The sequence below is a fragment of the Lagopus muta genome, chromosome 12 (genome assembly GCF_023343835.1).
Source record: "Lagopus muta isolate bLagMut1 chromosome 12, bLagMut1 primary, whole genome shotgun sequence".
NCBI lineage: Eukaryota > Metazoa > Chordata > Aves > Galliformes > Phasianidae > Lagopus > Lagopus muta.
In genome coordinates, this window is record NC_064444.1 from 9,929,971 (window position 1) to 9,956,388 (window position 26,418).

Sequence of the window (26,418 nt, forward strand, 5' to 3'; positions counted from 1 at the left end):
GTTTCTCAAATTTCCAAATAGCAAGTAAATTCTTCCTCATTAAAAAAGCAACAAAAGTTAGATTCTCAAAATAAATCTGTAAAATTTCTATCCTAAACCATCATATAGTTCCACTGGAGAAACAAGCATGTTTTGAAGACCTACAGATGAAAACAGATGTAATAATATAACAGCTGTTCATAATACATGAAACTAGTTCATCACTGTGAGATTTTATTTTATTTTTTTAAATGTGTACAAATGTAACAGTGAAAAGCTGTTTACTGAAAGATTACATATAGAAGTGCAAAGCCTTTGGGATAGGCAGACAAGATTCCACAGACGAGATGAGTTGCAGAAGTGACAGGATATGAAATAAGAAAAAGAATTCGGGAAAAGTGGAAACATGAAATTGAAAATAAACACTGAATATTCTATCATGGCACCAATTCCACTGATGTTGTACAGTAGTTACTATAGTTACCAAACAGAATCGTATTTTATAACAAGTCAAAGTATTTGCAGTCAAAGGAAGATTGCCATCTGAATTTATTTATGCAGAGCTGACAAACAGGCAGTTACAAAGCTGATGCTGTACACACATGGAGGCTCGTGGTAGAAACAATCAACCGGTCATCAGAACTTATTAAACCACAAAAAATTATCTACTGCTACCACAGCAAACTCAGAAAGGTAAATTAGAAGCTCTTCAACGTAAACACATGTACATATTTGCACAAAATCATTAAAGCCAGAAGTTCTGAAGTAAAGACACTGGAATACATATATATGAAGTTATCATGTAGAGTGTTTCTCCAGATGCTTAGAACCCAAGTAAGGTCTTTGCTTACCATCATCCTCCTAAAATTAAAGACAATTCTGCAATCTATACATTTAGTTCCATCAATTTTGGGAGTGCAACAGATACTACTTTACAATATTAACCTTAACAGAAACAAAAAACAGACATTTCCCAATTACTCATCACTTTCTGCACCACTGTCTTCTGAAAAGTCAACCAGTTCTTCTGTCACTGCAGCAGTGCAATGCAGCTTTTTAGTACCTAGAAGTAATTAACAAAGTATAATACTCATAAAGCAAGACAAACTAAGAGCTTCAAAACAAATATAAGAAGCCCTTCTGGCTACAGACTAGACAAAAACACTACAAGACACTGGACTAAAATGCTTTCTTTCTATGCTACTCTGACAGAAAAAAACCACTGTCTGTGGTTTGCTAGTAGAGGCTCTCTCGAGTCGAACAAGAGTTATGTATATGAAATAACTCAGTATTTTAAATAAAATGCAGGTAACAAATCTGGATGCAAATTATTTCATGCACGATAAGAACTTATTTGTTCATTCCTTACCAACTGGAAAAGGGCTTTTGTCTTCATCATCTTCCCAGTATTCAAAGTCAAAAGACACATGAGGATTCTGTTAACAAAAAGAAGTCTGAAATATCTGAATTTAAAAACAGATAGCATGTTGGGAACATTCAGTGATTCTCAAGTTAATTTCCACTTCACCTTGTTCTTTAGTAACTTGCACCATGCTCCTTTCTTCTCTTTTCTGAGGACAATAATAGCCTCTTTATCCTTAATCACACACGCAGACTTTTCTGTAAGTATACACTGATACAGTTCCATATCGGCCAAGTAAAATCTGCCTTCTGAGCAGGCACTATATTATAAAAAGAGGAATTAAAAATATTAAATGCAAGCCAACAGCTGAACTTTGTGTTTATTAAACTTAGATTTCTTAAACTTACCTGAAAATTACCTTTTCCTTAGAGAATTCACATTTGTAGTCAGCTATCCTTGCTATTCGAACCTTCACTGTAACAGCCTCTTCATTTTCAAACCATTTTATTTTTGGATAGAAACTACAATAAAGTTTAATTGGAGTTAGTCCAAAAATAGAAAGTAAGCTGCCTTAACTACAGCCAAGATTCTCACACCAGGATGCCAATGAACAGCACCTGTATGCATACTCAAACCCTAACAGACTGACTGAACAATGACAGGAAAGCACGTCAGGATGCCAGCCCAGCCTGTCACAACAGCACTGCCATCCCAGTCCTTGGAGCAGAACACCTGTTATAGTTCAAGTCAGGAGACATGCTGCATTCCATAGGAATAAACCATACTGCCTCATGTAAGGACAGTATGATAGTCTAACCTTGAAACTGCAAATAAACATACACTGTTCTATCTACCAAGGAACAGGGATAAGGGATTTGTTGAAAGAATTAAAATGGGCCATAATTTCCTGTTGAAGACATTTACATTATTCTGTGTTTTTTCAAAGAATATTAACACAAAGAGAAAGACAAGACCAATTCATCTCATTAAATACCAACATGCAGAGACAAGAGTAGCAGCTACAGTTTAAAGCTCAGATAAAATAGTATTTGGTGTAAACATAATCCAACCAATTTCAACCTGTAATACCTATTTACTGCCAAAATAATCTCAGTAAGGATAACTGTCCTGTTTAGCAGTTCACAATAAAAGGAAACGTGACTGAATTTTTGTACCATTTCTGCTGATGCAGTGAAGAGTCTTCTGCTTCCTTAGTTTGAGCAACACCATCTACAAATAAGAAATGCAGGAAGATATCCTATACTTACCTATACAACCAGGTACTTCCAGAATACCCCAGTAACACTATAAAATTAATTTGCTAGCAATCAGGTTACAACCATAAGCACAACTCCGGCATTTATGTCAGATGATTCCAACTTAGAAAGAATTCATCAATTTAATAATTCAAATGAAATTTCAACTAGAAAAAATTACAGGTGATATTTAAAAAAAAAAAAAAAAAAAAAAAACCCAACAAACCACGTTTTTCAGGTAACAAAGGTCTTTTCAGTCTTCCAAACATAAGTTTAACAGATCCCTGAAACAACTAATAGTAATATTACTACCAATCACAGCTCAAAACATGGCATTACTGCCACTTAGCAGGTGGTAAACAAAGCAAAAGTAATCTACAATAGACATTCCAGGACCTTGCAATTTTTTCTTCCTCTTCCCCCCCCCCCCCCCCCCAATCACTCAACCCTCATCTCTCCAAACTGAGATTTCAACTGAAGTCAGATCATTTTCTGTCCTTTTCTATGGCTAACATCAAGCCATGTGCTTTTAGTCCTCTACTGACTGAATACCAACTCCCTGAATACCAGATTAAAAGGAAAAGCTATCTTCTACCATCCTGAATCTATATAATAAAAGTTAGACTTCTCAGTGAACAATGCTGTAATTCAGCTTGGATATCCCAGCGGATTTTAATTTCCTCCAATGCTTTGGCCTTTGACAGCAAAATGTTCATCCTCTCCTTTTAACTATTTTTAACTACTTTTAAGTTCCAGAGCCTAACAATTCTGAGTATTTCAAGGACAATGAATACCCAAAGTAGTAAAACAGCTATATTAACATGGTTCATTCACACAGCATCTTCAGACTGCTAACTAGACTTACTCTAAAGATTAGCTATGTGGTACTTGTCCTGGGTACTCAGAGAAGTCTGCACTGTTAACTGAAAAGTCTTAACTTGAGAACAAGTCTAAGAGGTTTTCAGAAAATGATGAGAATGCTTACCACACAGATGACTCCCCATAATCGCTTCAGAAGAATTACAGTTTTCTGAAGAATTTTCCTTTAGGGACACATCCTGCAGTGCAGACACATTTTCAGGACTAGCTGCATCCTCCTTTATGCTTCTGAATACAGGAAGACATACTTTTAAAATGAAGTGTTTAAAAATGTTAACTATCCAAAGGATTCCTAACGAGAGTGGGAAACTCTATTTAAGTTTTTAATTTTAACATATACGGAAAATAGTGCAGAACTTTTAAAACGCACTTCTACACAAAAACCAACCAAGTTATTGTCTTAATTTTAGCTAGGATTGTTTTCTTCAGCATCCGATATGATGCTGTTTTGGTTCTAGGGCAAAAACGATAACACACCAATGTTTAAAACAGCAATTGTACAGGGCCAAGGCCACCTGCCTCAAAGGGCACAAGGAGCTGAGAGGAAACAGAATTCTGACAGCTGACTTAAAGCAGCCATAGGGATATTCCATACTATACGACATCATGCAGAAGGAGTTATGAAGGGGGTCAAGGGGTGAAAGGAGAGTTCATCTCTCACTCTTCTTTTGCTTGGGGAGCTAGCACGGCATCTGTTAGGGGCTGGCGAGCAATAGCTTGCGCATCGCTAATCAATATACATTTATAAATACACACACTTAGCATAATTAACCTTTTCTTGATCTTAGTAAATAGCTTTATCTCAATCCATGATTTCTACTTTTTTTTTTTTTCCTAAATTCTTTTCCATCCCACTGGGAAGTGGAGGGAAAAACAAGCAAATGACTGAGTAGTGCTTAGCCACCTGCCAGATTAAACCACAACTATGAATGCCTTTATCGTATGCATTTTAAATGAAAAATCTTGGAATCCTTGACAGGTCACAGAAAGACGTGCCCTTCCACACTACATCCTTACTCAGTTATGAATTTTTTAAACAGCAATGTGTACTGAGTTAAAACATCACATAACCCCACTCATTAAAGAGTAGTGCCCTAATCAGTTAGATGAGAGCAGATATCACAAACAATATCATCTGTTTAAATAAAAATCATACTCTCCAATGAATAATGTAAATATCCAGTTACTTTCCTAATAAAACATTAGCCGAAAACAATTTGGAAACACTCACAAAGGCTCCAAATTCTTTGTATGACTTAACTTCACATGCTCACACAACTTCTGAAGTTGCAATATATGTTCTGGATTATCAGTTCCCAGACCTGTAGACAAAATCTCGGATCGCACACTGTATTCATTGACATACATCTTCAAATCTGAAAGCCTGGTAACCCGGACCTGGAATTACAAAATGTACTACATAAAAACCACAGCTCAGACTGCATCTCTCCAACTCTAAGCTATTGTTTAGCTAAAAACTTTAGATATTTGCCCATTTGTTTCTGATTTTTCAAATGGTGAATAATTTACTAATATTCTCAAAATAACAGCTGGTCTATGTAAAAGAATCAACCTAGTAAGTAAATAGAAAAGCTCTAGAAATGATTCCAGAAATTAGGACCAAAATATACACCATACAGTTATAACTGCATCTTTAGGTCCCTCAGTTTATGGAGGGGAACAAAAACAAAAGCTAAAAATCAAGAGGAAAAGTTGAGATGCCATACTAGAAAGGAAATATGGAAGAAAATCACTTGCAAATTATTTTCTCTTTCTGTTCAATTTTTCAGTTCATTCAATGGACAGGAACACAAAGCATAGCACATGTCAGTGTGCAGAAACAGCCTAGGGTACTCCTGAGCAGAATCAAAACAGAAAAAAATGCATCACGATCCTGACATACAGAGATACCTCATCAACATCTCCTGACCTTAAAAAGATTCTGCAACCTCTGAGCTATGTTTGATAGCAATTCTTCATAGAACTCCCAGCTCTTAAAATTATTTTCGACAAACAACACATTTGTTTATGCCATTAGGAAAGGCATAAAACACATCCGATTTCTCTAATTTTCTTTGCTTGCTATTACTTTCCAGTCAGTACTTCCAGCACAGATGCTTGCTCCAGTCCAGTCCAGTAATTCTTATGGGCCATGGAATTGATAGAAAAATATGAACATAGCACTGACCTCAACATGCTACTTTAAGGAAAATTAAAAAGTCAGTTTTGACAGAAAAAATAAATTTCATCACATCTGAAAAAGTAATTCAAAAAGATCAAATCTGAAAGCGATCGGCAACTTTATGACTGAGTAATAAAAATCATAATGCAACTAGTTATACAACAATCAATCATTCTCAGGGTGAACAAGAGGCACATTCCCTTTTGTCCCACTCTCGCTGGTGCAAGAACCAGAAGCGACAGTAAAGGCTTAGAAATACAGTCAGAATAAATTAAGCCTAACATAAGAGATCTTAGATACTTGAAAACAATCTTGGAGTATATCCACCTGGACAAGATATCCAGATGGCTTCTTAGTACATCCAGCAATAGAGAGTATACAACCTTCAACAGTCTATTTTCATTCTCAGTCACACACGAATAACACTTATTAAAATCAAAACAGGAACCAACAGAAGGACAGATACAAATGAATACTCTTGTTGTAAAGGAGCACTGTTAGAAACATGCAACTATACATACCATTGGGTCAATCCAAACTGTATTTCCTAAAGTAAGTACTACCTTTGCTTCATGTGGTTTCCTTTCAATTTTCTGATGAATATAACGAGTCACCTAGGAAAAACAAAACCATCTTTGAAATGTATAGCAACATAAATTGGCAGTAATTTCACTTGTAATGAAAGCCTTCTGAGCTTAACGACAAGAGCATTCACTAAATAAAAGCAAGATTTTGAACAGAGTAACAAAATACTAAAACCACACCATGGACTCTGTGTGCATATTGTTCAGTATGCAGAAGGATATGCAAACAAGTCAATTTAGAGGCTGTCCCTCTCCCCACAGATTGGAAAGCAGCAATAACTTGTTCTGGAAGAAGTCATTTAAATCACATATAATAAAACTCCAGAATTTCACTATTTTTCTTAGCCAACAAAATAGTAACTTGAGCTTCTCAGAATCAAGCCCACTATCAGTTATTCATTCGTAACATTAATAAGCAATGAAATGGGTAACTAAATTCACAGTTCATAACTGTTTTCTCATAGAAAATAAACACACAAATTAAAGAACTTCAGGAAAATACTACAACAGAAACCAATGGCTATTACCCTTGGGTTCCACTCAGTGTCATTATCAATGGGTTTAACTCTACAAACTACAAATTCCACAGCCTGAGGTGGCAGATGCTGAAATCTTGCAGGTAAGTGAAGAAGCTGAGAGCTCCGAGCTGGACTAGTTCTGCCTTCATCTATGTATTTGATTTTGATGTTAAAATTTCCTTCTTCTTTTGAAGAAGTCTCTACCACCTGGACCCTTCGCATAGTGGAAGAAGACAAGAATTAATATTCATACAATCCGTTAAGTATTCATCTGCTTTCCACAAAAAGTAGAAAACTCACAGTCAAACATCAAACTCGTTATGGGGATACGTATTTGGATTTTCCACTGGGCAAATCACACTTCTTTTTAAAATTTGTTTTAAAGACTGATTTGTATTGCAGTCATTTCCTGCTGTTTTCGGAACAGGGTGTGGAAGCAGGGTTTGTTTCTTGTGGTTTTTTTTTTTTTTTTTAAAATCAAACACTGAACATTTTTAATATATTAAAAAAGCATACATGAATAAATAAAAAACACCATTACCTGTGAAAGACTGTTTCCTCACAGAATCCATACAAAGCTAGTTTTTCTACCTTTTGAGCAGCAACTCTATTACTAGTCTCCTTAAAATACTCATTGATTTCTTCAGCAAGAATCATATATTGGTCCTTTTGTTTATCTACAATACGACCAAAGTAGTTTGTTGCATTTACAACGTGGAGAGGCAGCACCTGAAACAAAAATTGGGGGGGGGGCAGGGAAAGAAGAATGATTGTTTCTGAAAAATGAGATGCGTGATATAGGTGTATCGGAACAAACATAACATAAACCCTCTTCACACTGAAAGCTAGGATAAAAACCTCATCATTAACACAAGTAAATCAGACACCAAGCCTGAATAACCTGCAAAACAATTTCAGTTCAAACTAAGGATAAAGAAAAAATCTGGCATACTTGATTCTGCAACCCCTTCAACAGACAGACCAAAAAAGCTAAACAAGAGAAAATATTCCAGAAATACAATGTACATACTGCAATAGTATTAATATAATTTGAAGGAAAAAAAAAAAAAAAAAAGTATTATGCTGAAGCAGCTACATAAGACCTGCCTTCTTAGTACTCAAGACAAAGAAAAATTAAAACAACTCACTGTCACATATCCAGATGTTTGTATAGTTTTAGATGCCATATTCTGGAGCATGTCTATTTGTGAATTAATTTGATGACGATCTGGACACACTGTTCTATTCCTACATTAAAAAAAAAACCATGAGTAAAATCTGATCTGATGTACCCAACAGGATAATTCATGGAGGAAGTAGATTAAGCCATTATTCAGGGCACTTTTATATTTATATTTATTTATTTATATTCAGGGAACTTTATATTATTAAGGCATTATTCAGGCATAAGCATCAGGATAATATATTACGTACTCACTTGCAAGTCCCAAACATTTTAAGATAGGTGCACAACGGCCTTGCAGATTTCTTCTTTTCTTCAGCTTCTAGCACTCCAGCCAATCCTGGTGGAATGTCAGCTTCAGCACGCTCCAAATAGCGCAGGATACCAACAGTGTGGCACTCACTGTTTTCTGTTAGCATTATGAATGACCTTGCCTGCCGATGGTCCTGATCAGATGAATCCTAAAAATACACATTTGTTCAGCTTTTATTTATCCACTACTAAATCACCAGATGTTAATATTAATTTGCCGAAGATTCACTCAAACCTTTATCATATTATGGAAGTTGTCAGACATGCTGTGTAGACGCTGACCGAAGATTGTTGGAGAAGAAGGAAAACTGAAATGTATCACACAAGACGCATCTGTAATCTCCAAGAACTGCATGCAGTCATCTGTTAGAACTGAACACATGATTTATACATAAGGTAACCCACATACTTGTGATGTAATGCTTTACATACCTCATTTGCAATGGCTGCTTCCTCCCCCTCATCCACTGACTTAATGGTAAGGTCTTTTCCCTATATAGATTACTACGATACTACTTTTTTTCAGTTAACATTTTTCAAGTATACAGAACACAGTATTACATCACCTCCAGTTCAATTCAGCATCTTGTAACAGTATAAATGAAGAAATACCATAGGCCACAGACAGATATTTCACTAGAGTAGGATTGAAAACATTTCCAGTAACATAGAAATGTTAACATCTTTGTATAAACCTATCAATCAGACACAATTAAGTCCATCTTCTTGCTCTGACGTATAAAAGGGAGAAAATTATGTTTAAAGACCAGGTAAGAGTCTCTGCAATTGCAAGCAACTCAAAAAGTAAAAGCTCCACCAGAACATAAGGGAAATAATTATGCTATGACTTGAGAGGTTCCAAATTTCAAACTGAAAACATCGTCCGCATTAGCAGACAATCATGAAACCAGGAAAGTTCTCATAAGGAGAAAAAAAATATTAGAATAGACATAGCACTAATAAATAGAGACAACTGAAAGTAATTTGGACAGAATTGACCTGGCAAAGTGAAGAGAACCTAGTACAATATTATATAATAGTAATATAATGTAATATAATTTAATGTAGGACATCAAGTCACCATGAAGAAATGAACAGACAACCAGAAAACAATAAAGTACCCACCTAATACAACATGACTGCCACTGCTATAGCTTCTTGTCCAATGCTCCAAGAAATCCTTGAAATTAAACTCCATTTCCTTATGTATTTTGAAGACAAATATTGAGTCACTCTTCAGTGCCTGATGACAAAATAAAAATGGCATGTTCTTCCAATGCAGTGATAACTGCTCTAAGAAACCCTTAGTCATTTATCTTAGTATCAAGCATACCCTTGCTAACATAAAGAAGTGAAAGCAAGGAGGAAAAATAGTGAAGTTTTTAGGTTGTCTATATGAAAAATACTGAAGATGAAGTTAATCATCTGCTGCACAAAGCAAAAAGTATTAAAGCTGGCCACCGCATGGAACTGAATATGAAATGAAATCAATATGAAATGAATATGAAATGAACTCTTTTGTATGTCATTTAAGATGTGCAAAGCTGGAATATACAGCGATTACTAAAAACTCCCTCTAAAAGCACAAACATCATCTGTAGCATCGACGAATATCTTTTTTTCTTTTTTTTTTTTTTTTTTTTTTTTTTTTTAAAGTAGTGCCATCTGTGAAGAGTGAAATTTAACCCTCAGACATTCAAATAAAACATATACATAAATTCAGGAACTTTGTTGTTACCTTATATACTATTTCTACTTCATCTATGGAATTAGTGAAAACCAGCACCTTCTGAAGATTATTAGGAGTAAAATCCATTATTTTGAGTAACACAGCAGTTCTCTCACTGCTCACACAACGCTGCACAACCTAGAAATTGACATAAAATAGATGGCTGCTAATTAATATAATCTATACACATCTTACCACATAAGATGTAGTCCTTTTAACGAGTACTGTGCATCCGTACATCCATCATGATAGAAGAGGTAAATGGTTGCTCTAAAGTTTACAGAAAATACAATTCTCACAGAGATAAACTTAAACAGCTTCCAGAAGAATATTTTCACAAAATTAAAATCCTATACTTAAACATTTGATAAAAATGTTCCATTAAAATTACAGCTCCAATTTCTCAATCATTCAATGTTAAATGATTTCTTCAATTGAACTTTGACATTTTCGAGTACCACTGAAAAAAAATTAATTTTTTAAATTAATGCTTAAAAGCATGCTGCACTCCCTGAAACACTTCTATTACATATAGCACAAAAGTGCTCACATTTTCATTTCTGCTCAACCATTTATTAGACTTCTCACAGGAAGGGATGTCTCTTCTTTTGGACTTCAATATCTAATGTTGCAAGTTTCTTCAAGTTTCCAATTCTTAACCATTTTTAGGTACAGTAAAATTCAGGCTGCACATAAGGTTTTAAGGGCTCCACTGGGTTTCCCAGCAATTAACAAACATCTAAGAGCTGTTAATATCTTCTTGACTTAAGATTTAGAAAAGTAAGTTCCTCACTGCCTGGCATGCCACAGTGAAATTGATTTTTAGAAGTTGTATTTTAGGAAGACTTGCCTTGTAGTTCTGCCACTCACAATCAACAGGTGCAAGAACTTTCCAATTTTTGGTTTTTGGTCATAAAATATGATTTGCAAATGCTTACATAAAACTCAGACTTATTTGCATTACAGTAGATAGTTGAGGGAACATCTTCACCTCAGTCCTAGGAAAACAGTTAAATCACATTCACCTACTGCAGAGATTATTTTGCATGTTTTCTAAGAATCACCTCAGTTTATATGTGGGAGGCACACCTGAGCAACCTGAACTGCAATTCCAGCACTATCCAATCAAAGCAAACAAAAACCCCTTGATCATTATAAACAATTGATTGTTTGGTCATTATAAACAACAGAATGGCTCAGTTAAGAAATAATTACATCAGCTCCAAGCTTTTACCTGTTGCACATTTCCATAAATGGAAGCTTCTTCCAAAGCTGTTATCACAATGTAAGGATCATTCATGAACTCCTTTAAGATTCCTATATGCTTATTCCATTGAGTTCCAACAGCAATAATTTGATGTGGTGAGTACTTCCATTCCTCATTAATGAGATTTTTCTTGTAGTAACCTAGTATAACAGAAACCTATAAAACAAAAAATGGTTTTACAATCTTATCTAATTCCAGTGAGTTTGTAAAAGCAGAGAATACTCCGCTCTTCCTGTCACAAACTAAACTACATCCACCAAAAACCTCCACACCACCTCCAAGACTCAAGTTTCACAACCCAAAACAAAGTTTGTGGTTTCTGTGCATTCACCCTGTTATTTTAACACCTTCTGAAGTCAGCAGAAAGTGAGAAAAGAATGCGAAACAATTGTGCTCACACGTATACAAACCTACACCCTCTTGCAAATTGATGGCACTAACTGATCACAGATAACACTGCTAAGAACCAAAGCAGCTAAATCCTTTACAAAAAATCTACTAGGAAAAAAAAAGAATACTCCAGTGTTGCAAGTCAACAGGACCTTGATAAAAGTAAAAGACACCTTACAATAAAAAGGTTATTCAAAGGCTGGTAAGATGCATATGCAACCTAGTTAGCTGGGAACTTAATGCTATTCCTCTTCTAAGGTCCTGTTAATGTTGGGACCAGCTTCTCCTTGCCAACAGTGACAACAAAGCCCAAGAGAAGTCTTTTCTATATAGTATGTAGTCATTCACTTCTGCCTTTCATTTTACAAGAACTAAGGATCTTACCAACAGCTTACAACTATAGCTGTTCATAAAATCTGATAAGAATGTCATTAACTGATAAGAGGGAAAAGAAAGTTCCTTAGAGACAGAGAATGCACATCTTAAAAGGAGATTAAGGACTCCTACACAGAAGGTACTGCTAACAAAACAGGAACAATCCAAATGTTTGGGAGACCACTGACAGCAAATGAAGAAAGCATGATGGTGCAGTGACATCAAACAAGACAAGACAGCTTTCCAAATAATAATGATAAAAACCCAACCAGACAAAAAAATACGAAAACTAAGGGAAGTTAGATTAATAGATGTAATGCTACAGTGCAATGCAAAGCACAGCAATGATAGCAGGGCAGCAAAGCCCTAAGCTGCAGCAAGCCAGGATAAGCCCAAATGTAGCAGCCACAAACACAGAAACAAAGGAAAAACTATGTTACCCTTGGAAGGCCTCAGGTATGCAGGGATCTCTAGAGAGATACCTTCACCTTCTCTGCCAACCCTTAAATGAGGGCTGGGAAGGGGTGCATCCTAGCTCCACCTTTTCTGGTCACTCAGGTGCACACACTGAGCTCCCCTGAGCTGCCCTTGCCTTCCCACCAGGTGCTCAATCACTGCTTTAAGCCATGACTTAGCACTTCTGCTACAACAGACTGTAAGACTATTAAAATACTTCTCCAGTGTTTCAATCTACCAGAAATACATTGTATGGGAACTGCTGAATCACAGCCTGAACCTCTGATTGACCACCTGAGGCAAGCAATGAGTCAGCCACAGGAGCACAGGTGAAGGCAATTCATCTGTGCTGCCAGAAGGGGTGGAGCCTGGCTGCATCTCTCTTAGATCCATTTAAGAGCTGACTGCCAGTGGAGAAGGAGATCCTCTCTGCTGGAGTTTCACAAGCGACCCTGGATGTGGGTAAGCATCCTATCTTTTCTGCTTTGGTGTAATAGCTATGGAGGCAAGCTCTCTAGTATGCCTTATAACTATAACATCTGTACATTCATTGTTTGTACATACATATACAATTATTTCTAATTCCTTTGCCTTTTCTCAACTCTACCACAGGGTTTGAAGAAAGCTGGTATCTGTACTACAATCTACTGTCTTCAAAATTGCTAGGGGCATTAGAACTGAAAGGCATTTTACCATCAGAACCCATTTACCTGTTCAGCAGCTTCAGAGAATAATACCTCAATTTCATCCAAAATAAGATGGCAAAGTCCAGAAAACAAGGAAAGGTGATATTTATACAATCTCAGGAGACTATATGGTGTAGTCACAATTATATCGCCTACATGTTAGAGGAAAAAAAGCTATTAGTTTTGATTTGTAACCTCAAAGAATACAAGTAAAAACACTGAAGGACACAAGACCACTAAACCATTTCTTCAGGTACCCTTCTCTAACCTTTATGATTCTACCCATATTCCAGGAGAATAAGAATGAAAAGTTTCTGTAACAGATCAGTTAAAATGTCTACTCTTAGATGTCAAACCTGAACTGATACAAAGAAAATCTGCTCCTTAAAACTAAATACCAGGAAGCTACAGGATTTTAGAAAATATCAGAAGCCTGAATGTAACAAGTTAATGAAATAGGATAGCACTTTGTTTTCCAATAAGCCTTCATTAAAAGAAAACTTCAGAAGCAGACATGCAGAATTTGAACGTTTAACTGCTTGCAAAAGCAGCCTCCCCATTAGAAAAAAAAGTTAAAAAAAGGAATCAAACACATATTGTAGCTTAAACACACAATCCTGATATGTGCAAACATATGAACAGGTATTATAAGACATCTTAATTCATCTACCAGGCACTTAAACTTGAATAAAGGCTATAAAAACAGATGCTCAGGTATCAACAAAATGCTATTACAAATTTAGTTTCAAATCAAAGAAGTCTGTGATCAATCCTAATATGGCATAATCTTCATGAAATCCTAACCTGGTGAAAAAATAATTATTATGGAGTTCATTTAAAAAAAAGACATGGAGGTAGTAAAACAGCCTTAATACAATTTACTGTTAAATAATAGTACTGAATTTCAGACATATCACTATGGAGTTACAGCAGTAAACAGCAGTAAAGAAACAGTATACTATTACAAATGAGTAACTTAATTACTTCTTTCACAATGTCCTGCCATTAATACAGCCCGCGTTGTTTTCATGCATCATGAAGAAAATAAAAGATATTCTTACATCCTTGGATTTTCACTGTTTCAGCTTCTTCTTTTTTCTTCCCAAGTATTATCAACATTGGACAACTCAGTCTGGAGCATCTGCTGTATTTTTTCAGTAACTCAAAAACAAGCTGTGCCTTCCTCCAACCAGGACATAAAATAAGCACCAGTGGCTACATATGTATACACACAATTTACACTGTATTACTTACAATTCTCAGCTTTTATCTAAAACTATCACAACATTTATAGCAAAGAAAGTCTGAAAAACATGCCTTCAAGCATTTCCAAAACAGAACTTGTAGTAGTGCATCATCCAATAAGAGCAGATGTTACAGATCCAAGGAATCATGTACCAGGTTACCCTGAGACAAGGACTATGCAGTAACTAGCATATAAGTCTAAAAATTTAATAGCAGTATCATCTGATCTCAGTTTGCACTACATCATCTCCACAGAAGAGCTTTACAACTTTAATAGTTCTATTTTTCTGAGGTCTAATATAGAACAATATCCAGTATTTCAAACAGCTAACCAATATAAATTCAGTGAAAACAGGCTAACCCTATAAAAATAAAGGCTAGGAATCAAAGCGATGTAACAATAATCATTTGTTAAGTATTACCTGCTATGTCTTTGACTGTTGTATTCACCAAGTCCAACTATGTAAGCTTTTATGCAGAAGACTTATATAAACTGGCAAACTTCATGAAGATCATATTAGATACGTACATTCTGGATACCCACTACTTTTTTTTTGCATTATTATACTACAGGAAATCTGATAGTACTTTAATATATACATACTCCACTTCTTTTTGGCAAGGCTTTGTAGCAGTTTTCCATTTGCAAGAAAGCAAGAACTGGTGGAATATATAAGAAAGGGTCATTTCCTTGATAGGAGATGGTAAGTACATCACATCCTCGAGCTATTGCTGGCCAAGAGTAAGATTCTGCGAAGTTAGGGCCTAAAAACTTATCCTGAGCAAGTTCCTAAAGAATGAGACATTAAGAGTTCCATGTGAAAACAGTACATTAATTTACAAAACCAGGCAAAACATGGAGTGCATTTAAGAGCTTCCTGATCCATTTCACAATAAATACCCTTAACACAGAATACAAAAAAAAAGAATTAAATTAGTATATTAAAATGACACGACTAATGGTTAATATGCCAGCAGAAACCTACATGATGCTTACAGGTGTCTGTCAGCATCTCTTTAAAACTTCATTTATTTCATCACATGAAAAACATCTTAAGACACCCCTCAATCAAAATAAAGTATTATTATAGTAGCATATTTAGTTTATAAAGTGAGAACACCACACGCTTGTTAGGAGAAATGCAGCATAAAATCAGATATTGGTGTTACCTTTTTCAGATTATCGTGAAGTGGTGCTTTTTCCAAAATTGAAGTTGGCTCAATTTTGTTGCTAAGAAAGACAAAGCTTCGTTCTCTAAGGTTCTGAGATCTCTGGAATCATATGAGTAGAAGACAGTATTGAAGGCAATACATAACATCAAGTAGCTGTAAAAGACAGTCCAGCTGGCCATTCACAGAATGTTACAGAAGCAGAGCAGGATAATCATCTACTGCTAACAATATTATTTCCTTTCCCTCTCCCCCCCAAAAAAATTCTTAATTAGGTATTTCACTTTAAGTTCTGTAGTGGTTGTCACCCTGCAATATTCAGCAAAACTTAAAAAAAAAAAAAAAAAAAAAAAAAAAAAAAAAAAAAAAGTTACAGTTCCTGTGAAACTCATTTTTCCCTCCAAGCTGGTAAAAGAACCAGTTGCATTGCTATCAGAAAGTAAATTTCTCTTTAAATCACCTAGCATAAAATGGCAAAAAACATCACATTCACTCTTTGAAAAGCAGAAAGAGGATCCATTACCAGTCATTATTTGCCTAGAATTATGGATTTATACTCCTTTCCTCTCACTGATATTGTAACTACCTTCAACTATGCCAGTAACCATCTCAGCACTCATGGGCTGACCTCTTTAAAATAGCTCAGAAAACAACAGCAAGTAAAAAAAAAAGAAAAAGCAAGAAAGTAGGTTAGACATAAGAAGTACTAAAGAACAAATAAGAATAACTCCAGGGAATGTATGCCATGCTACAGCATAATGACTACTCTGTTTTCAGGACAGCACTAAAGTTCACCTTCTTTCATTTTCAGAAAACTGTAAGTCCTACTGTAGACAGCTTCACCTTCATAAAACCACAGCAAAGGAGAGTAAAAAGAAGGCAGAATCTTTTCAAGGCCTACAGATTTTGTTTTGTTTAGTTTTTTGTTTTGTTTTAAATGTTCCTCCACGTAAAGAAAGAATATTCTCCTTCAACTATATGAAAAATTAGCACGGTCTCACAGACTTAAGTTATGCAGAAGAACTGGACAGGTGACTACAGTATTCCTTATCTGTCTGGTGTACATTTAATCAAGTTCACCTTTGACAATTTATTACAAAACAATACTTACAGATTCATTATTTTCATTGAGATCCATGTTTGATCTTTTGTATGTCTTTTCAAGAGAGGAACTAGAAGCAGTATGGCCTAGGAAGAAGAAATTTTCAAGTTAGCTCAACACACGAAAAACCGCTATTATTATTTACAGCCACGGTTACCAGTGGTTTTATTTCATTCCTGTATCATTTGCTAATAGTTAAAAAAAAAATAAATAAATAAAAAACCTCCATCAGGATGGAAAATTGCATACCTTCTAATGGACTTGAATCACTACAAGAGGCACAACTCGTAAATCCTACAGTTTTACAAATACTTCTGTTTAAAATAAACCCATTCAAATGCAAAAACAAAAGTAATGCATCAAACAACTAATTTCAATAATACCTAATGCTATTAAGCACATTAACAAACACCAATACAACTCACAGTTTTTGTCTTATGCACTACAAAAAAAAAAAAAGAACAGCTCAAAGTATTCCTGCATCTGGTGATTTGATGACTGTGAAGTCAAACACCTGTTGTTAACAACACTGTTTGATTCGATCACTGGATTCAAACTGAGACAGCGGGCTCATGTTCAGTATGGCCAGAGATATACAACATACTGCATGTTTCTGACATAGTGTCCCCACCTGCTTCAAGTTTCATTGGTACCTTCTCTTGCAACCACACTAGCCTGAAAGCAAGTGCTGGATTAACAATTTCTACTGGAGGAGAATCAACATTTAAAGATGTCTGGTTGTCTTGTTCTTTCGTTGGACTTTGAACATTCTCTTTAGCTTCCTCAAAATGAGCAAACTTCTTTAAGACAAGATCATCATTAATGCATACCTAAAAAAGAAAAGATGATCTTTGACCAGTACCAATATCACATACTTAAGAGTGTATTTCAAGCTTTAAACAGTAGTAACACTTAAGCAGTATCAGTGCTTTTTGAATAATGTTAAATCCAGAATAGGAAGCCATATCTTCCAGTACCTCCTCAAAATAGATTTTAATTAGCTGTAAATTTCATGCTTCTCCAGAAAATTTTGTATTCCAATAATCTTTTCTGTCAACCCTAAACATTCAAAACTACTACGAAGAAAAGCAGGTTATTATTTTGATTCAGAGGGAATCAAAGTGTGGCAGACAAAACGTATTACTATACCAGAACTCCAGAACTCTACTGGCTCAGAGATCAGTGACTGTATTAACAATTATGATTCTGAACCGATGGAAGGTCTCAGACTTCACACATACCTGAAAAGTTATGGTCTACAGCAAAGACCACAGCTGTAGGGCTGAAAGTTGGCAGAACACTCCAAAAAGATGCAAATGAGTTGTTTTATAACTACAGTATGGCTGCATAAGCTTGACAGTAGCCACAGTAAAGCATTAGCAGAAGTTTCACGTTTTGGCAACTGGAGCTAGTTTTTCCCCAAGATTTGAGAATGAAGTCTTAAGGAAAAGCAAGCATGAACTGATATTTAAAGATTTTTCAATTAGTCAATTGAAAAATACTATTTAAAAATACCAGAAAGGCAAAGAAGTGCACTAAATAATTCACTTAGCCGTCCATTTCAATTACCTATTTGCATATTTTTATTTTTAAAGTTACATCTCACCATGGGTGCACAGTAATTAGGCATAAATAACTTTTAATACTTCTTGAAGAATATCAAAGACATTATTCCACCTTGTTTTAAGCAAAGAAAACAGTCCAATGGTTTAAAACAGGCACCAGATTCTGAAATATATGCAGTTTTACTACATAGTTCAGTGTTATAACCTCCAAAAACAGCCATACATTACAGCTGGAAGAAATCCAGTAGAACACAAAAACGAACAAACATACACAAACATAGAAAATAAAATAGTACACAAAGCCACACCCAGAATAATTGCAGGTCATCCAAAGTTACCTCCACTAATTCTATCTTAAAATGAAAGTGCTCTGGTTTTAACACCATTAGCATCCACATATTTTTTTAAAAGTCTCTTCCTAATACAGATACCCTTATATTTGCTTCTTTTTTAAAAAATAAGAGATTGGAATAATAATTAAGAGAGTAACTTACTCTCTTACTTCAATTTTTAATGACAGAAATATCTTTAATAAGTAACACAGCACTTACTATATCTGACAAATGACAAAACTCATTACTAATGCTTTTCATTCTTAAAAATTGCAGAATTATGATTTTTACTGTAAAGCGTACCAACAGGTTTGTAGACATCGAAGTATCCTACCTTTTCATCTTCTATTGTCACATAAAGAATCACATGAAACGTATCATCTTCCACAGAACATAACTTCGCTTTGATTTGTGTAGTTGCTAAAAAATAGCAATAAACAAGAAGTCCTGTTAACTATCAGGATTTTTCAAGCACACAGAAATAGAAAGAACGATGAGATGAGTGTGATCTATTACTTTCAAGAGAAACTAGTACAAATGTTTTGATTTTTTAAAGGAACAGCAATTTTGCAATACAGCAAAAAAACCTTAACATTAGAAAAGCATTGCTCTCAGTGTCTGAGGGAAGACAGAACTGCAACAGACCAGTGACTGGTCCACAGACACCAGTCACAGTCATACACCAGAAGTGTTCACATTCTACCCTCAGATGAACAACGCAGAGTACAAATGCATACTTTCCTACTTTGAGACTTTTTCTGACAGAAGGTATACTTGCACATTTGCAAAGTTTGGTTAGGACATTAATTAAAAAAACAACCCTAACAAATAAATGATGTCTGTTATAAAATTCTTAAGTATTTCTCCTGCACACACTACTGATGTACCAGCAATAATAATAATAATTAAAAAGAGCATAATATTGCTTACCACAGTCTGGGAATGTTTGTGGAATCAAGTTAATATTGCTGGTGCTGCCTACTACCCTCTGCATAGCAATATTTGACACTTAGATGTGCAAACACACAACTTAAATAATGAAAAGTGCCACGTTCCCACTACGGTGTGAAGTTATTAGTCTTAACAGTCCTTACTGTTATTATGAACTCAGACACTTCTTCCCAAATATCATTTTGTATAGAGTACGCTGTACTTGCAAGGAAGCAGGTAGGAAGCCTTTCAGTAGAAGCACGTAAGATCAGACAAACTCAGCAAAGAACTGTTTTGAAAAATCAAAAGCTCTCTCATACCAAAACAGCACACTTGATATGAAGAAGCCTGGATGAGCTACTGAAACACCACACATGATTAAGGACACAAACTGAGCAGAGAGCAAACCATTCTAGCTTACTTAGAAACTATGCTGAGCACAATCCATTTAATAATGTAACTACAATCAAGATAATCTCTTCTGAGCTGGTGTTTTATATTCTTGTCGCACAACTAGCAAAAACAGCTTTAAGGCTGATTCAAAGAATTATGCTGAATACAAAGAAAGGTACCACTGTTAAAAACAGTTGTTATACGAGTGCTACCTTATTCAACCCATCCAAAAAACCCACAGAAAGACACAACTTAGACACTTGCCACATTTTACACAGAATGGAAACCCACAGTACTCAAGACGCACAATTACATGTAATCTTGACTAAGTCAACTCACACAGACAAAAACAACCACGCAACTCATTTCTATTAAGAATTTAGTGAAAATTAAAAATGAATACATATTCAAGTACTATGTTTCTCTGGTAACTTATTTTTCCCCAAAACAGAAGTGCCAATTTTTACAAGACTTTTACCTTCCAGAAGACTTTGAAAATACCGTGTAGCAGCATTATCCCATCTTTTGGCTGGTCTAGGAAAAGAAACACAACCAGTTATCCCACATTCACACCATCACAAATTCAAATGGTAATCTGAATAGTGAGGCACGTATCCATGGAGTCCTGCTAAGTCTCAAAACCCGCATCTAACAAAAACATAAGCAGAAACTTAATACTCTGAATATAACTCATGTTTTGATTTATCAATTCATTCCTAGAACAAACTACTTGAAAATTATTGGATATTGCTTTGCCAATATATGATGGATACATCCAACACAGAACAAACTAGTAAGAATAAAGTAGTATAATAAGAAACAAAAGCAAGAATCCACTTATAGAACACATTAATTACTTGAAATTAGTATTGAACAATTTTACAATGAGCACTTTATAAACTCTGAAATTCTAAAAATTTAAAGTATTGCAACAAAAACTTAAATTGTCATTGCCACCTTCTGCAAATATAAAATATACAGATTCTAACAAAAAACAAATATACTCAGGTTCCCTCTACTCATCTACTAACCTCTCGATAATTCACAAAAATAGCCCACTCAAGATGCTATTCCTATCCAAACTAAGTTACTATTTTTTCTGACGGAGTATGCAAGTAAAACATTTTTTCTTTCAAAGTGTTTAAAAAACCACCTGTTGGACTACATCTAGTTTTGAACATCCTTTAATAACAGAAAACAGTAGTTTCCTTGCTATGAAGTCATACTCCAACCCCACAATATAATCACACCTGAAAATCTTCGACAATGACATTCTATAATTTAAAATAAGAACATTCAAATGTTTCCCTTTACCAGCAGACTCTAAAGAAAACCTTTTCTCCAGTCCTCCAGAGTTGATACAAAGATGACAAATACAACAGGAGACCAAACCATTTCAAGAAGAGAGGGAAAAACAAAGCTATCTAAAAACATTATTAGAATTTCCATTCAGGCAGACTGTGCAATAACCACAAACAAGACAGTCAGTAGTGAGATGAGCACCCCAAGAAAGAACACAGAAGGATGAACTGGCAGAGAAGCTCATGTGCTAGCAACCAAGTAACACAGCTCTAGGATGATAAACAAAAAACAAGAACTGCCAAATGCTCATCAAAATATTACAAGATTCAAATAGATGAGAAAACAAACCCCAAATGATTAGGGAAGGAATTTTATTTATGAATTGCTCTTGTAATTAAAAAAAAAAAAATGTTTCATTCTCAAATGAAATTTTACGTCTGAGAAACGCGTGACAAGAATACAATTACGGAACCCTACTTACACTATTTTTGCTGTATCTTCACAGAGGTTGACATGCAAGGTCACAGGCTTTGTGCGATACAATCCACATTTTTTTGCTCTAAATGGGATTTGCATAAATTCTTCCACTGCAACTCGAACACTTAAAAACAAAAAACAGAAATAATCTCATTCTACAGATTACATTCTGCAGAAGTCACTGGCATTTCAAATACATCCTTTCATTATCCTACGTGACAACACAGTTCTTCTAGATGTTTGGCTCCCACCATGAAACTCTGCACTCCCTATTTAGCAGAGAAAGTTCAATTTAAAGTCTTTTCATGATACTATATGTATGTTTTCTGGCACTGCATAAGCCATTTGACAATTCTTATTCTTCAGTAAAAAAAAAAAATATATGATTAAAACTAAGGATAAAATTAATATACCTATTTGCACTTGTACTCCTTACTCTTAGAAAAAAAGGTATTATTTATATATTGGTCAAGACTCTAGTGAAAGCAACACAATTATCCCTTACACATGATTTGGTGGGAGAACAAATAACAAGTAACCAGTAAGTAATCAGAGTAATCAGCAAGACATCATCTAGAACAATCTTGTAAGAGCCATATGTTATCACTCTTCTTCTAATTTGTTTTACACTGAAGCAGTATATTATGCATTTAATTCTATGAGAACACATTTTAAACTTATGGCACAGTCAAGTTGCTTTCTGATACAGAAACATTCAATTCAAAACTATCTTTAACTTAAGATTATAAAAAAATATTTATCTCTTCAAACATAAGTTTTCTTAAAAAACACCTGGTAAATGCTCTTGTTGGATATCTCGTTAAGTAAATATTAAATATAGCTGAGACATGGAAGAGATTTTTAAGATACGTTTTAGGATTTTAGAAACAGTGGGTTACATGGTGTTTGTTTGTTTTTTAAATGAATCCCTTAATAACAGAGGAAAGTACATTTCAGCAATGCTAACTGGCAGTCATATTTCAATCATCACTGCCATATTTGAATCTCCAATGATAAAGGCTAGCAGTTTCTTGTGGATTCATTCCAATTAAGCCAGTAAGTTAGAAAAACAGTCACAGTATTTTACATGCATATAAATGTCAAAAAAAGAGACACTTACTCTTTTGATTTAACAAAAACATATTTTGCATAATCCACTAGAAAACATTCTATTTGATAATGGTCTGCACAGTACATGATCGTCTTAACAACTGCTCTACACCAGCACTTCAGCTCCTCGCTGAAAACCACACAAAGCTGAAAAAGAAACAAAACAATGGGTTCTCATGATCTGAACAAATTATACAGTTTACTTAGTGGAAAAACATGGTACTTTCTTTACAGCCCTAGATTTACTTTGTAAACTGCAAGCATTATGGCTCATGTAGTTATGAAGCTACGTATAAGAAAAATAACCCATACTGATACAGGTTTCTATTTCACAGCAACAATTTCAAAAATAAAACAAGCAAAAATTAACACATCTTGGATACTTCACCCTTAAACCAATGTAAATATCACATTATTTCTTTTTATGTGTAGAACACATCAATGATTTTACCTGGTCTTTTTCTAATGTTATTGGTTTTACTTCATCTTCACAAGCTTTGTCATAGAACTGATTCATTTCTGCGTTCAGCTTTTTATACTCTATTTCATCAACTACATGAGGCCCACATCCTTTCATAGTAACCCAAAAGCAACCTGGATCTTCAATCTGGTGTAAAAGGCAGACAAAAATAAATAGTATTATCTCCACCTGAAGTGATAGAGTGATAGGATACTTCTACGAACACCTGGGCAGTAAATGTAAAAATAAGATGCAGTCTTTACTGAGGTACCTTAAAGTTATGAGAACTAACACTGAACAAACAATATTAGTAACAAAACACCTTTCAGGATCAAAGCTTTAGTTCAGTAACTGATTTCTCAATTTGCCCTCTTCAGTACCACGATACCATATTCATTCTGAAAAGCTGTAGCATTATTTAATAGGCTTGTTAACTAAATATAATGAGTTAACTGCAAACACATAAGCTTTTTACTTGAACATTACCTCTGGAGTATGCAAAAAAAAAAAAACACCAATACATTTTCTTCAGGTTTCAGAGGGTCTACAAGACAGCTCATTTAAAATAGAGCCACAGCCTGCTCAACTTTTTAAAGTACTTGCATACCAGTTTTTCAGATAATAAGGGTATTCAACATTCGAGGAAAATAAATTTCTGCATGGCATCCTACAGGATTCAGTAGAACAGCAGATGCTATATTTAAAATTATGCAGGATACCTTCCATTTTAAATTTTAGCTGCATCCTTACTAATTTCTTTTCAGAAGAAATCAAGACAAAAATCGAAGTGAGAAAATTTATACAATCCACATATATTCCTTCCACACGTATAAGAAATGACTACTGAACAGAAATAAAGGCATCATCTTATTTGCAAATCTGGCTTCCAATTTCATTGAAATAAACACTGACCACCTTAACTTTCAAAAATATCAGCATACCCGTAATACGAAGACTTCCATAATGCCCAGCCGTTGAGTCTTCTTCAACACTACAAACAAACAAACCAACAAACATTTGGTTGTCTACATTAAAGCTTTCATTTGCTTTGAAGCACAGCTAAGAAGTACACAACAAATACACATTTTTGCTACTTTTGCACAAAGCACTGCCTTAGGCAACTAATTTACATGTATAAAAGACTTATTAAATTGAATCCTAATTGATATTTGCCATCCACTTATTCATATACTGAAAAGTGATGTGATTGTGTAACAGAAAATACTTGTTATCCTCAACCTGCCTGCAGTCTATAGGCCATTATTTTACTCTCAAAGGCCAAGGCAAGTATTTTGGTTAAAGGACTGCTACAACCTAACTACGTGGCCAACCGACACCAACACCAGAGAAACTCAAACATTACTGTAAATAAATAAACACAGATATGAGTCCCAGCCTCAATCAGTTTTAATTACCACATATTTCTACTTGTATTTCACACCATGCTCACGTGGAACAGAATTTCGGCAGGCACCACCTGCCATATCAAACGATGTACATTGCACTTCACAGACCTGCACATCACAGCACCGCTCCTCACAGCAATGCTCAGCCTGCTTCTTAGAAGAATTCACACTGGGCTAAGAGGGTTTAAGAGGAACGATAACCCAAGCCAGCAGCTTCAGCTTCCAAAGCCAGCACTAAAACCGCTCATACAATAACTCCTGCTAAAATACATTGCCCATAACACGCAACCTATCTTCTTTATGTCTCCCTAAGCATAAAGGACATCAGTATCTATCAAGTCACTAAGGCACACACAGAAAAAAAGCTGGTTCCCCTAATAAACAGCCACTCCATTACTAAGAGAAAAATGAGGACACCAAGGCTTGCTCCCAGCCATCACCCCACACCACTACTCACCTCAGAAAGACACGGGATTACTGCAAGTGCAACCTTAAGGAGAAGCATACAGTTAAAAGGTGAAAGGACACCCTTCTGACAACACAGGTCTGACACAAGCACTCTAAGAGCTGAGCCCTGCCCTGCCCTTCCTCTGCCCTCCCAGCCCCACTCCATCTCACAAAGGCCCCTCAGTGGCACAAGGAAACACACAACACAAAAAGTACCGATAAGAAACAGTATTTTCTCCGTTATTCCAATCCTCACTTTATACCTTAACATTATATTCTCCCTCAGAGAAGTAAAAACCTTAGCCACACAATGCTGGAGCACCTGCACAGACCTCAGCACCACCACAGAAAGTTCCACGATCTTCCAGAAGCCCCACCGCCTCCCGCGCTCACCCCAAAAGGGCGGGACACGCCCTCAGGCCGCGCATGCGCAGCTCCGCCTTACTGAGGTACGGGGAAGAAGAGGAGGTGCGAGGGCGTCGTCAGGGCTGGAAGCGGCTTCGTTTTCGGCTCGTTAAACGCATTGTTTTGGAAATTATCGCAACAGGTGAATGTCTGGCCTTTTTCCTGGTCGGGCGCTTGGGCTCGGAGGGATGATGCTTGTGTGTGCCGCTGCCCGTGCCTCAGGTTGAGTTTAGAAGGGCCGTAGGAGAGCTGAGAGCAGCCGGAGAGGGCAGGCAGGGCTCGTCCTGCGCGGGCTGCCCGTGCTGCCGTGTGGGCCTGTAATGATCTGTAATGATCTGTAATGGCCAGAGCCTCTGCGGCAAGTCCTTTCCCCTCAGAGTCTCTCAGTCGGAAGCACAGCATGTGTTGAAAGACGGAGGCAGAGGGAGATTGCACCTGGTGTTTCTCTCCTGGAATTCAGCTGTATGAATTCAGAAGAGCATCTCCAACAGAATATGACTGTTCCATAACATCACAATCTGTGAGAAAGCACCTACATCTCTTTTGATTATTATTATTCACTGCTGTATGCTCACCTTTTCATCCAGGCTTTTTTTTTTTTTTGCTATCTGATATGTCTGTGCAAGGCTGCCTGGTCAAAGTTCCAGCCCAAGGGCAGCAGGTGAACATGCATCTGGAATCTGGTCTGTTTCTTACAGTGCCTCAGTATTTCAAATCCACAGTTCTAACTGCCACTGTTTTTAACTTAATGCTACAAGATACTTACTGTCTGCATATTGTAAACCATTTATGTTTCTACTTGACAGTTATCTTCATTTTTAAAGCAAAATAGTATCTTTTCTGTTCTTGTTGTTTGGCCTTCAAGCTCCCCCTACTGGACCCTTTCACTTTTACTAGTGCAAAAAACAAGATCCA

General features: G+C 35.8%; 1 protein-coding gene across 13 annotated transcripts; it reads right to left on the reverse strand.

Annotated features, from left to right (window-relative positions):
• Window positions 1-191: 191 nt before the first annotated feature.
• TDRD12 (tudor domain containing 12) lies at window positions 192-25,836 on the reverse strand. 13 transcript variants are annotated; one of them, XM_048958995.1, is made up of 30 exons: window positions 25,544-25,835; window positions 25,109-25,141; window positions 24,187-24,236; window positions 23,237-23,392; window positions 22,796-22,932; window positions 21,680-21,799; window positions 20,375-20,430; window positions 18,908-18,993; window positions 17,308-17,506; window positions 16,686-16,762; window positions 15,575-15,676; window positions 15,009-15,194; window positions 14,221-14,374; window positions 13,184-13,311; window positions 11,220-11,408; window positions 9,995-10,123; window positions 9,382-9,499; window positions 8,492-8,628; window positions 8,200-8,405; window positions 7,910-8,009; window positions 7,303-7,490; window positions 6,771-6,975; window positions 6,181-6,273; window positions 4,709-4,875; window positions 3,584-3,705; window positions 2,518-2,572; window positions 1,750-1,863; window positions 1,508-1,661; window positions 1,349-1,415; window positions 192-1,042 (listed from the first exon to the last, which is right to left on the reverse strand). In XM_048958995.1, the coding sequence occupies exons 3-30, from the start codon at window positions 24,205-24,207 to the stop codon at window positions 957-959; spliced, it is 3,552 nt and encodes a 1,183-aa protein (XP_048814952.1). In that variant the 5' UTR covers window positions 24,208-24,236; window positions 25,109-25,141; window positions 25,544-25,835; the 3' UTR covers window positions 192-956. The 13 variants fall into 13 exon arrangements, with proteins under 13 accessions (XP_048814952.1, XP_048814949.1, XP_048814954.1 ...); XM_048958992.1 differs by lacking the exon at window positions 25,544-25,835 and adding an exon at window positions 25,431-25,523; XM_048958997.1 differs by lacking the exon at window positions 25,544-25,835 and adding an exon at window positions 25,492-25,514.
• Window positions 25,837-26,418: the final 582 nt, after the last annotated feature.

What these genes read in the sequence shown, in the direction of transcription:
- TDRD12 (XM_048958990.1), bottom strand. Translation starts at nt 25,369, where the DNA reads ATGTTAAGGTATAAAGTGAGGATTGGAATAACGGAGAAAATACTGTTT. An exon ending in TCTCTGAAGCTGCTGAACAG is followed by an intron (nt 11,409 to 13,183) that starts GTAAATGGGTTC and finishes TTTGTTTTATAG; the next exon opens with GTTTCTGTTATACTAGGTTA. An exon ending in ACTTCCATAATATGATAAAG is followed by an intron (nt 8,406 to 8,491) that starts GTTTGAGTGAAT and finishes GTGTATTTTTAG; the next exon opens with GATTCATCTGATCAGGACCA.